The 12,784-nt window shown below is 43.5% G+C and overlaps 1 protein-coding gene across 6 annotated transcripts in view; it reads left to right on the top strand.

Annotated features, from left to right (window-relative positions):
* DDHD2 (DDHD domain containing 2) overlaps window positions 1-12,784 on the top strand; it is a 93,985-nt gene that overhangs the window by 43,614 nt on the left and 37,587 nt on the right. For 2 of the 6 annotated variants that reach the window (XM_060182513.1, XM_060182499.1), the window contains exons 1-3: window positions 7,295-7,566; window positions 8,929-9,156; window positions 10,616-10,806. In XM_060182513.1, coding sequence (XP_060038496.1) covers window positions 8,937-9,156; window positions 10,616-10,806 — 411 coding nt within the window. In that variant the 5' untranslated portion in view covers window positions 7,295-7,566; window positions 8,929-8,936. Of the gene's footprint in view, window positions 1-7,293; window positions 7,567-7,756; window positions 7,821-7,844; window positions 7,866-8,928; window positions 9,157-10,615; window positions 10,807-12,784 lie in introns of those variants that run through there. The other 4 variants (XM_060182518.1, XM_060182505.1, XM_060182507.1 and 1 more) reach the window with 4 other exon arrangements.

The raw sequence follows: 12,784 nt of genomic DNA, 5'->3' as shown, positions 1-12,784 counted from the left end.
TGTTTCATAGTAAGTAAATTGCAGCCAGCTGCCTTTGGGACTCTAGGCCGTTCCCCGCCCCCATGCAAATGCCCGTCGAGGCAAGTAGCCCCCCAGAAGCAAGAAATGTTTTTTTAAGCTGATAAAGTTTAGCCCACAGAGGCAGATATGGCCCCCTCAGGCCTTCCCTTAGCAGCACACTGGTTCTTGTTACTTGCTTGCATGTTTCTCCATGTTTGTGCCAGTTTCTTTTTATAAAAATGCCTGTACGATATAGGTTTCTGTTCACCCCACACCCTTGATACTGTAGCCATTTAGTTAAAAGAAAAGGGGGAATTGTTGTATGCTTTACATTGGGTTCTAGTTCTCCCCCGCCAAGAGAATTGGATCAGTCCTGCTAATTTCGCGGGCCCGCTTGGCCCCGCCCCAAGGAACCCCGAGAGAGGGTTCCTGAGTTCCAGAGTTGAAGAGTTTCAGAGTTCCAGAGTGGAAGAGTTGCAGAGTTCCAGAGTTCCTGAGTTACAGAGTAAGAGAGAGTGCTTGCGCCGCCGCAAAGAGACAGCAGAGTTCTGTTTGGTGATTAGTTTGTCTTAGTTTATGAATCGTTGTTCTTGAATAAAGAAATACAGCTTCCCTGCCCAGCCGTTGTCTCCGTGTCTCTGTTACCCGCCTGTGAAGCTAGCCCAGCAGGAGCTGTCGGAATTTTAACAACATATTCCAGTGTCTTCAATCTTCTTGAAGACTTTTAAAAGTAGAGGCATCAGTTCTTCTTTGAAGGTTTCATAGAATTCATCTGTAAAACCATCTGGTCCAGGACTTTTATTCTTGGGGAGGTTTTTGATAACTGTTTCAATTTCATTAGTTGTGATGGGCCTGTTCATGTTATCTTGTTGAATTCAGGCCATTGACATTTATTGATATCAAAGATTGAAGATATTTTAATGCCATTCTGTAGATTTTTAGAGTGTTCTGATATATGGCATATTTATGGTGGTTTGACTGTTTATAGGAGACCTTTCAGAACTTCTTTCAGAGCAGGCTTAGTGATAGTTGACTCTTTCAACTGTTGCTTGTCTGAGAAGGCTTTTATGCCCTCATCTAGTCTGAATGACAGTTAACAGGATACAGTAGTCTTGGTTGAAAGCCTTTCTCGTTGAGCACTCGATAGATATCTTGCCATTCTCTTCTGACCTGTAGTGCCTGTGTGGAGAAGTCTGATGCTCAAATTATGGGTTTTCCTCTGTAGGTGACTCTTCGTTTTTCTCTTGTAGCCTTCAGGCTCCTTTTTTTTTTTTTTTAAATTATTTATTTATTCCCTTTTGTTGCCCTTATTGTTTTATTGTTGTAGTTGTTACTGATGTCATTGTTGTTGGATAGGACAGAGAGAAATGGAGAGAGGAGTGGAAGACAGAGAGGGGGAGAGAAAGACAGACACCTGCAGATTAGCTTCACTGCTTGTGAAGCAACTCCCCTGCAGGTGGGGAGCCGGGGGCTTGAACCAGGATACTTAGGTCGGTCCTTGCACTTTGTGCCACCTGTGCTTAACCTGCTGCACTACTGCCCTACTCCACAGCATCAGGGTTCCTGGGGGCGGGGGGAACGAGGCAGGAGTGAGTTTGCTAAAGGGGTCTTCCAGCATACCGTGGCAGTTTCTAAACAAGTCTCATTTATAGTCTGTAAGTTCTGAGGCAACTATTGACTATGTTCTCATCAGGAGAACAACATGGAAAGGCTCCCACCCCACAGCCCACCACTAGGCCACCAAGGTGTAGATCTTCTGAGTTTCCTGGTTAAGTCTCTGTTCCCCCCTCCCCCCATGTCAGCACAGGGCCTCCCTCCCCTGCTGCTCTAACCTCTGAGGGCAGACTCACAGTTGCATTTGGTGAGTCTTAGGGGAGTCCTCTCCTCCCTTCAGCTGTCTCTTTTTGGTGAAACAGACTGGAGGTCGTGCCTGAACTGGTAAACTACCGGACAGTTACCAGCCACTTAATCTCTTCCTAGGCTCTTCTCTGTCCATGAGCCACACGTATTTGCACTCATTGGTGATTTGGTGGGTTCCTGAAATCATTCTAGCCCTTCCTTGTTCAGTTCCCAGATGATCGCCTTTGCTATTCCTAGTTGACCCAGGAAAGGAGATGAGAGAAACAGCTGCTGCTGCTTCAAAGTCCCTTAGTCCAGCTTTCTAGTTCTTTTTTTAAATATTTATTTATTTATTTTATTTTCCCTTTTGTTGCCCTTGTTGTTTATCGTCATTGTTGTTATTATTATTGTTGTTGTCATTGCTGTCACTGTTGTTGGATAAGACAGAGAGAAATGGAGAGAGGAGGGAAAGACAGAGAAAGGGAGAGAAAGATAGACACCTGCAGACCTGCTTCACCGCCTGTGAAGCGACTCCCCTGCAGGTGGGGAGCTGGGGGCTTGAACCGGGATCCTTAAGCTGGTCCTTGCACTTTTCACCACGTGCACTTAACCCGCTGCGCTACCATCCGACTCCCAGCTTTCTAGTTCTATTCTTAACTCTGACAGCATCTTCCCAGACTTTCTAGTTCATCTCCATGTTAGCTAACAAGCTCAAGCAAAGGTTAATTAGTCGTGGGCCCATAGGAACATACCTAAAATAGACATCCTAGCTTCTTTCCATCCTAAGGTCTCTATCCTCATCTGCTCTATTCCTACTCTTTAGTTCCTACTTATCCAATATTTTGTCCTGCTTTATAACTTACGGCCCTTCAGTCACCAAGTTGCAGATGCTACTATGATTCCATCCTGACTTCCCTGGACATACGACCTTGACAGTGTGTCCTGGAACCTCACTTTTCCAGAATCTTACCCTACTAGGGAAAGATAGAGACAAACTGGGGATATGTATTGACAAGCCAACATCCATGTCCATCAGAAAAGCAATTCCAGAAGCCTGAACTCCCACCTTCTGCACCCCCCAAAAATAATTCTGGCCAATATTCCCATAGGTAAGGAAATGATATGGGAAGATGATCAGAGGGCTCTGAACTCCAATTCCACTGGGACTGTAAACACTGTCATGAGTAATCTTTTTTTAAAAAAAATATTTATTTATTTATTCCCTTTTGTTGCCCTTGTTGTTTTATTGTTGTAGTTATTATTGTTGTTGTTGTTGGATAGGACAGAGAGAAATGGAGAGAGGAGGGGAAGACAGAGAGGGGGAGAGAAAGACAACTGTAGACCTGCTTCACCGCCTGTGAAGTGACCCCCTTGCAGGTGGGGAGCTGGGGGCTCAAACTGGGATCCTTACTCGGGTCCTTGTGCTTGGCGCCATGTGCACTTAACCTGCTGTGCTACCTCCCAACTCCCAAATCCTTGTTTTATACCAGCATTGAAAGGGAAGTGAATCTGGAAAACACCAGAGGAAGCCAGGCACTATTTTGCTTATCTTAGAGAGAAGAATAAAAAGGAAGGACACTCAGAAGTAGTAATAGGTATCAGTGTTACTTAGAAAGAAAGCAAAGGTAGGACCATAGAAATGAATAAAAATGGGCAAAACATAGACATAATATTTATCTGTGACCTGGGGAGAACTTTTGCAGTTTCTGCTGGAGGGGGATGGGACACAGTGGTCTGGAGGTGGGAACTGTGTGGAATTATACCCTATTTTCTTGTCATTTTGTAAATAAAAATGAAATCACTAATAAGTAATTAAAACAAGAAAAATATTTTATTTAACAGGACAGAGAAAAGTTGAGAGGGATGTGGGATAAAGAGGGAGAGAGACAGAGAAAGCAAGCAAGCTGTACTTCAGCATTTGTGAAGCTTCTCCCCTGGAGGTGGGGACTTGGGGTTTGAACCCTCATCCTTTTCTTTTTTTTTTTTTTTTATTTAAGAAGGGATTAATTAACAAAACCATAGGGTAGGAGGGGTACAACTCCACACAATTCGCACCACCCAATCTCCATATCCCACCCCCTCCCCTGATAGCTTTCCCATTCTCTATCCCTCTGGGAGCATGGACCCAGGGTCATTGTGGGTTGCAGAAGGTAGAAGGTCTGGCTTCTGTAATTGCTTCCCCGCTGAACATGGGCGTTGACTGGTCGGTCCATACTCCCAGTCTGCCTCTCTCTTTCCCTAGTAGGGTGTGTCTCTGGGGAAGCTGAGCTGCAGAACACATTGGTGGGGTCTTCAATCCAGGGAAGCCTGGCCAGCATCCTGATGGCATCTGGAACCTGGTGACTGAAAAGAGAGTTAACATACAAAGCCAAACAAATTGTTGAGCAATCATGGACCCAAAGCTTGGAATAGTGGAGAGGAAGTGTTAGGGAGGTACTCACTGCAAACTCTAGTGTACTTCTGCTTTCAGGTATATATTTTGCAGTGGTTTATGGATACGTGTGAACATATGCTCTCTCTCACAGAAACTGGTGTATATCTAGGTTTGGGGACTTTGTTAGAAAGTGAGCCACCTGAGATGAAATTAGAGTGTACTATAAAAGGAAAGGTCTCACCCGAGTAATGAAGCTGAAGGGTTGTCATTCCACATGTGAAGTCTCTGGACACAGTCTGAAGTGAAGCATGTTGAGGTGGCAATCGTTGCATTGGTTAGGTTGTGATCAGCAGATGCAATATTATTTGATATGGATTGGGAGAGGCATACGGGAAAGTGGGCCCTATCCAAGGGTTCCAGGACTGGGGGAAGTAGGGGCTCTATAGTGGAGATGTGAGGTTCCTGCTGTCTTAGGGTTCAAAAAGACAATCGATAGTTAATGTTATCATCACATTATTTGGTAATTGGGTTAACTTTGAAAAGTCCTTTTGTTAGGGTGTGCTGTACAGTACCCAGTATCTTGTATATAGCTGTGCTATTGGTTGCTTCTGATCTACTTGGTCTAGGCTTTTAAGAGAGTCTGCATATCAGTTACACAGCCTATATATTAAAAAGATTCAGTTTGTGTTTTGAAAAACTTTGAGACATACACTTGATTTTCCCCCTCTCATATTAACTAACTACTGATTTATATGACTACATTTTACTAGGAGTGTACATAAACACCATTCCCACCACCAAAAGACTGTGACCCATCCCTCCCACCCACTCCCACCCCCCACTGGCCCAGGAAGCTGCATGTCTACCCCTCACCACTGGGTTTTTACTTTGGTGCCCTACTTACAATTTGGTCAGGTCCTGCTTTTAGTTTCCCTTTCAGGTCTTCTTAGTCAACTTCTGTTGATGAGTGGGATCATCCCATACTCATCTTTATCTTTCTGACTTAGCTCACTTAACATAATTCCTTCTAGCTCTGACCAAGATGGGTCAGAGAAGGTGGGTTCATTGTTCTTGATAGCTGCGTAGTATTCCATTGTGTATATATACCATAGCTTTCTCAGCCACGCCACTTATCTGTTGTTGGGCACCTGGGTTGCTTCCAGGTTTTAGCTATTATGAATTGTGCTGCTATGAACATAGGAGTACACACCTCTTTTTGGTTGGGTGTTATGGAGTCCTTGGGGTATAACCCCAGGAGAGGAATTACTGGATCATATGGAAGGTCCATGTCTAGCCTTGTGAGAGTTTTCCAGACTGCTCTCCACAGAGGCTGTACCAATTTACATTCCCACCAGCAATGTAAAAGGGTTCCTCTGTCCCCACAACCTCTCCAGCATTTGTTGCTGCTGTCCTTTTTGATGTATGCAATTCTTACAGGAGTGAGGTGGTATGAACCCTCATCCTTATGCATAGAAACATGTGTGCTCATCTGGGTGCAACTGTGCCCTTGCCAGAGATTGAACCTATGGCTGCCTGAACCTCAGGTTTGCAGGTTGGTGCTCTAATATCTCCCCATCACCACAGACTCTCATATTTACTTTTTAACAGATTGAACTCCCTTGGTTACTTCTCAGGTATGCTAAAGGAAGGAGTTTACTCAGTGAAAATAAGACACTAATTATCCGGGGCCCACTTCCTCAGAGCTCTGCTCCACTAGGGAAAGAGAGACAGGCTGAGAGTATAGGTCGACCTGCCAATGCCCATGTTCAGTGGGGAAGCAATTACAGAAGCCAGACCTTCCATCTTCTGCATCCCACAATTACCTTGGGTTCATACTCCCAGAGGGATAAAGAATAGGACAGCTGGGTAGTCTGGCGGTAGTGCAGCAGGTTAAGCGCAGGTGGCGCAAAGCTAAACAATCTGGAGCCCCCGGCTCCCCACCTGTAGGGGAGTCGCTTCACAGGCGGTGAAGCAGATCTGCAGGTGTCTATCTTTCTCTTCCTGTCTCTCCATTTCTCTCTGTCCTAACAATGACGACATCAGTAACAACAACAATAATGACAACAATAAAAAGCAACAAGGGCAACAAAAGGGAAAATAAATAAAATAAAATAAATAGGAAAGCTTTCAAGGGAGGGGATGGGATATGGAGTTCTGGTTGTGGAAATTGTGTTGAATTGTACCTCTCTTATCCTATGGTCTTGTCAGTGTTTCCATTTTACAAATAAAAATGAAAAAAAAGAGAGAACTAGATTAGGATGCTGGAGCAAATAAAAAAATTATGTGGGACAAACGCATTTGTAGCTGGTTATTCAGAACTGATGAAAATATTGCTTTAGTGCACGCTGTCATTGTAATGGTGCAGCTTAAACTGTGAATTGCTATAGAGAAAAACACATTATCTGCACCATGGGACATCAATAACTACTTAGTATGAGTATTTGCCTGTTTCCTACCTGTAACGCTTCCTGAACAATTTTAACCCAGCAAAGTGACGATTAATCACCTTTCAATTTCTGTTGAAATAGTTCATGAAAAGACATATGCTCTGTGAAGGATCACTTGTAATTGGCCTTAAGTTCAACTATAAAATAAAAATAATGGTGTATTGCACGAAAGTAAAAGCCTCTGGGGTGGAGGGAAGTGTTCAGGTCCCTGAACATGATGACAGTGAAGAAGGAGGGGGAAGTTAGATTGTTATGTGGAAAACTGAGAAATGTTACATATGTACCAACTACTGTATTTTACTGTCGATTGTAAATTATGAGTCCCCCAATAAAGAACCCCCCTTACAAATATAAAATAAAATAGGGCCGGCAAAATAGCTGACTTGGATAGTACGCTCTTTAGCCACTTTCCTGGTCCAGGTTCGGCGCTGTGGTCCCTTTTACTATCATAAACAAACAAACGAAAAAAAAACTAATAAATAAACAAAAAAATTATCCTCTGGGCACATAAAGTTGGCGCAGACTCAGTGCGGAGGGCAAGACGCACCATCCATCCGCTAGTTTAGGTCTCCGGCTCCCTGCCCGCAGGGAGGAACCACATCTCGCGCGATTCCCTCCACCTCTCGCGACACTTGCTTGCAGGGTCCCTCCTGAGGGTCGGCGCGTCGCCAGTCGCTTTCTGTGGCTGGGGCCGCTGGTCGCTCCCTTTTGCTCTGGCAGCCTGGCCGGCTATTCGCGGGCAGGGACCGCGGCGGAGCCTGGCGTGGGGCGGGGGCTCCGGCGAGTCCTAGGCCCCGCCCCTCCCCGCCCCGCCCCGCTGGGGCTTGAGGGGAAAGGCCGCCGCGGGGACATGTCGTGCTCCCTCCAGGGAGGGCAGGAGACGGGGAAAGGCTGCGGGGTGGCCGGGTGAGTCGGTGACGGCGCGGCGGGGTGGTGACCCGGGGGATGGTGACCCCGCGGTGGCGGTAGAGGAGGACGCGGCGCCGACTGCAGGGAAGGGAGGGTGGGAAGCAGGACCAGTCCGGGCGGCGTGGGAGCACCCGGGTTTCAGAGCCGCAGCCGGGGGCTGGGTGGTGACGGCGCCCTGTGACACCGGGAAGTCACCTGGTTTCCAGTGGCGGCGCCGTCCCTGTCTGCGGGGACAGGACCCGAGATCTGGGGTGCGGGAGCCCGGGAGTGATGGGGGAAAAGGGACGCACCGAGGGGTCTGTCTGGGGATGAATTTGTTTCCTGGGAAAGGGGCCCGGGCGGCGGGGAGCGCGGAGAGCACTGGTCCCGGAGCCAGCTGTTTGCAGCTGCACAGTGCTGGGTGCGGGGAGCTGGGGGGTTGGTTTGGGGTCCGCGCGCGGTGCGAGTCCTATGGAGAGGGCTGGATATTGAAGGGATGGAAGCGCACAGGGAGGCTCGAGTGAGGGAAGGAGGCTTTTGGGGCCGCTTGACACTTTCCGCCTGAGACTTGGCAGGGATGACAGGCGGGCGCGCTCGCGCAGTGGCCCCCGGAGCGTGCGGGGCTCCTGTTTGCAGAATGCAGCCTGTGGTCTCTAATTAAATACACTTAAAAGGCCGTGATGAACCGACTGGTTCTTAAATGGATGGTCTTTTTAAAATTTTTTATATTTAAAGTAACCAGTAATCATGTTAATGTGTTTTTGCTGGCGGCCTTGATGTTATTAAAACATGGCATATTGACCAAATTGGGGGATAGATTTTATTTATTTATTTATTTATTTATTTATTTTTGCCATTGGCAGTCGAGCTAGATTGGAAATCAGGGGACAACATTTTGTTGCAGTCGAGTTTTTTTTGTTGTTGTTGTTTGTTTGTTTTGTTTTTTAATACCAGAGCACTGTTCAACCGTGCCTCATGGTGGTGAGAGTGATTAAACCTGGGACTTCGGAGTCTCAGGCATGAGAGTCTCTTTGCATAACCATTACGCATGAGAGTCTCTTTGCATAACCATTACCCAAAGTTGTTTTTTTATTATTATTATCAATTTATTGGATAGAGACAGTCTGACAGAAATCAAGAGGGAAAGGGAAGGGAAGAGAGACAGAGAGACAACAGCAGCACTGCTTCACCTCTTTTGAAGCTTTCCCCTGCAGGTGGGGGCAGGGCCTGGAACCTGGGTCCTTGTGCATTGTAACTGTGCGCTCAACCAGGTGCACCGCCACCCAGTCCCTTTAATTGTATATTTGTGTCAACCATTACACTCTTAAATGAAGGAATACTTTTTTTTTCCTTACAGTTTTCTTTTATCTTGTCTTGTAGAGAGCGAAATGTCATCAGTGGAATCACACCAGGAACAATTGTCCCAGTCAGATCCATCCCCATCACCAAACTCATGTAGTTCCTTTGAGCTAGTAGACATGGATACTAGCAGTTTGTACGAACCAGTTTCTCCTCATTGGTTTTATTGTAAGATAATAGATTTAAAAGAGACCTGGATTCCTTTCAACTCTGAAGATTCACAGCAGCTAGAAGAGGCATATGACTCTGGTAGGGTAAAAATGATGACTTGCATTAGACAAAAAACTACAATCTTTCTCTAGTTGGAATACAATCTTTATAATTAGTACTATTAAAAGTAAGTTTCAAAAAAAATAAGTTTCTATCTTACTTTTTAATTTTTTTTACCAGAGTACGGTTCAGCTCTGGCTTATGGTGGTGTGGGGGATTGAATGTGGGACTTTGGAACCTCTGCATGAGAGTTTCTTTGCATAACCATTATGCTATTTACCCCTATCCTGTCCAATAACTTTTTTGCATGAAGTTCAGTACCATTATTCAGTCAGTTTATAATAGTCAAGCATGTGATCTGAGATGGGGAGATAGTGCAGCTATTGGATTTGCAGGTTCCAGATTTAGTCCCCAGCACCACCCTTTATCTGAGCTGAGCAGTGTAAAGAAAGAAATCTTAAAAAAAAGAAAAGACTTAAAAAAATGCAATCTGTATTTTTAAAATTCTGTTTTAATTTTTGCAGTTTCCAACAATGCCTCTTGTATTCTGACTTATTCCAGTTGTTGTTTATAAAGGGGGGAGGGAACTACATCACACTGAAAAATCATGGCTACTTTAACTTGTCACCGGTTTTTTAATGAGATAAGAATGATTCTAGTTACTACCTTATCATTATGATGGAGAGGTTTATAAATTTATTTTTTCTTCCATCAAAATTAGGAGAAGCCTTTATCTGTATTTTAAAGAACCACTCTGTTTCTCCTCAGAAAAAAGAAACAAGCTGTGTGGGTGCTGCTGTGCATTTCTAATACCAATAGCCATTTTTTTGAAGGGGTTGAATTGGGTGGCCTCATGTATGTGTGATTTCACTTCTTCAGGTCACTTTTTTTTTAATTCAAAAAGAGAGGGAGAGGTAACACAGCACTGAAGCTTACTATTGCCATGGCATTTGCCAGGTGGTGCTGAGACTTGAACCTACTTGCTTGACCTGGCGATGTGGGCACTCGACCTTGTGTGCTGTACCTTTTGCTTCCACGAACGTTTTTTTTTTTTTTTTCTTTTTTGCAAAATTTTAACAGTCTTTATTTTCCTTCATAGGATAGAGAAAAATCAACAGAGAAGGGGGTAGAGGGGGCAAGACATCTGCAGCACTGTTTCACAACTTGCAACTTGATAATCAAAATTAGATACTATGAACAAGGACATGGGTAAAAGCCCCCAGTGTCCACATGCAGGGCAAAGCTTTCACAGACTGGGAGGCAGTGCTGAAGGTGGCTCTCTTTCCCTTACTACCACCTCCCAGGCCACGAACAGTTTTATGGCTTGTGAAGTAGTAGGGAAAAAAAAGATAATAATTAAATCTCACTTTGTTTAATGTTTACTCAAGTAGAAAGTTCATGTATCTCCTAACATTATGTAGAGTATAACTATGAAGTGTATTATGGGAAGCTCATTTTGATGTATGTACTTTCCTCCTCTTTTTCCAATCTTTAATAGGAAAAGATTGTAATGGGAGAGTTGTCCCTACTGATGGGGGCAGATATGATGTTCATTTAGCGGAGAGGATGCGATATGCTGTGTACTGGGACGAGCTAGCATCAGAAGTGAGACGATGTACCTGGTTTTATAAGGGCGACAAAGATAATAAATATGTTCCCTACTCGGAGAGCTTCAGCCAAGTATTAGAGGTATTTCTTAGACTCTTTTTTAACTTATAATTGCTATCGTCTTTCAAAAATTTATTTTTAATGTACTCATCTTTTCCTCCTCTTACTACAACATTTGAGATTTCCAGAAAAAGTTTGGATCTATCTGCACCACTGCTTACAGTATTTTATTCTGTAAGGTAGTTTCAGGACAAATCAGCTTTGCTTATAGATTTTAAAATACTATGAAAACTAAGGCCTTAAAGTTAAAAAAATTTTTAAAATATTTATTTGTTCCCTTTTGTTGTCCTTGTTGTTTTACTGTTGTAGTTATTGTTGTTATTGTTATTGATGTCATCGTTAAAATTTTTTTTAAAAAGATTTTGTTTATTAATGAGAAAGATAGGAGAGTGAAAGAACCAGACATCACCCTGTACATGTGCTGCTGGGGCTTGAACTCAGGATCTCATTTTTAAGAGTTCATTGTTTTATCCACTGAGCCATCTCCCAGACCACACTTAAATTTTTTTTTTTTTTACCTAGTGGTAATCATCATTAACATTTAGACCATAACCACAGGATTGGTCATTTACGTTATTTCATTTTACCTGCTCTGTTAACAGTGTAAATTTTGCTTTCTTTAAATTGAAAAGGACATAAGTTATTAAAATTACCTGATGTGTGAAGTGTAAATAATAATTATCTTCTGTCTAGATGATGAAATTAGTTTTTTTTTGTTCTATACTGCTATCAATTGCAGGGTTTGTTTGTTTTTTTCAATTGCGGTTTTGAACAGAATTTAAAAATAAATGTGATTGGTAACGCAGCAGGTTAAGTGCACATGGCGCGAAGCGCAAGGACTGGCATAAGGATCCTGGTTCAAGCCCCCGGCTCCCCACCTGCAGGGGAGTCGCTTCACAGATGGTGAAGCAGGTCTGCAGGTGTCTATCTTTCTCTCCCCCCTCTGTTTTCCCCTCCTCTCTCCATTTCTCTCTGTCCTATATAACAACGATGACATCAGTAACAACAATAATAACTACAACAACAATAAAAAACAAGGGCAACAAAAGGGAAAATAAATAAATATTAAATAAAATGAAATAAATATGATCATTCCCAATTTAATGGAAAATATGTATGCATTAGTCTTATTGGAAGAAATATATAAAATGTGAATAATTTTCTTTAAATCTGAAGGAGTTGTTCTGTGTTCTGTATTACCTATTGAAATTTTAAAATAATTTTATTTAAAATTTTTTTTAACTATCTTTATTTGATAGAGATAGCCAGAAATCCAGAGGAGGGGGTTTATAGAGCATAAAGAGGGAGAGAGACAGAAAGACACCTACAGCACTGCTTTACCACTCCTGAAGCTGTCCTGCTGCAGGTCGGGACTGGGGGCCCAAACCTGGGTTCTTGCGCATTGTAATGTGAGCTCAACCAGGTGCACCACCACTCAGCCCTTTGAAAATAATTTTAAATGGGAGTCAGGTGGTAGCACAGCGGGTTAAGCGCACATGGTGCAAAGCGCAAGGATCCTGGTTCCAGCCCTCGGCTCCCCACCTGCAGGGGAGTCCCTTCACAAGCGGTGAAGCAGGTCTGCAGGTGTCTCTTTTTCTCTCCCTTTCTCTGTCTTCCTCTCCCCTCTCCATTTCTCTCTGTCCTATCCAACAACAACGACAACAAGAATAACTACAACCATAAAACAACAAGGGCAACAAAAGGGAATAAATAAATATAAAAAAATAATAATTTTAAATAAACTTCATAAAGTGGACTGGGAGGTGGCACAGTAGATAAAGCACTGGACTCTCAAGCATGAGGACTGGAGTTCAATACCAGGCAGCACACATAGTAGAGTGATGTCTGGTTCTTTGGTTCTTTCTTGTTAATAAATTTTTTAAAAAAACAAATAAATTGGGGTAAGATATACTTTCTTAAATAAACATTTTATTTATTGTATTTTTGAGAGAGATGTAGAGAGAGAAAGACACCGAGAGAAACACCAGCATAGCTCTGG

This window comes from Erinaceus europaeus, chromosome 2 (assembly GCF_950295315.1).
Source record: "Erinaceus europaeus chromosome 2, mEriEur2.1, whole genome shotgun sequence".
Classification (NCBI taxonomy): domain Eukaryota; kingdom Metazoa; phylum Chordata; class Mammalia; order Eulipotyphla; family Erinaceidae; genus Erinaceus; species Erinaceus europaeus.
The sequence above is the reverse complement of the archived record's forward strand: the minus strand, read 5'-3'. Positions and strand labels throughout refer to the sequence as shown.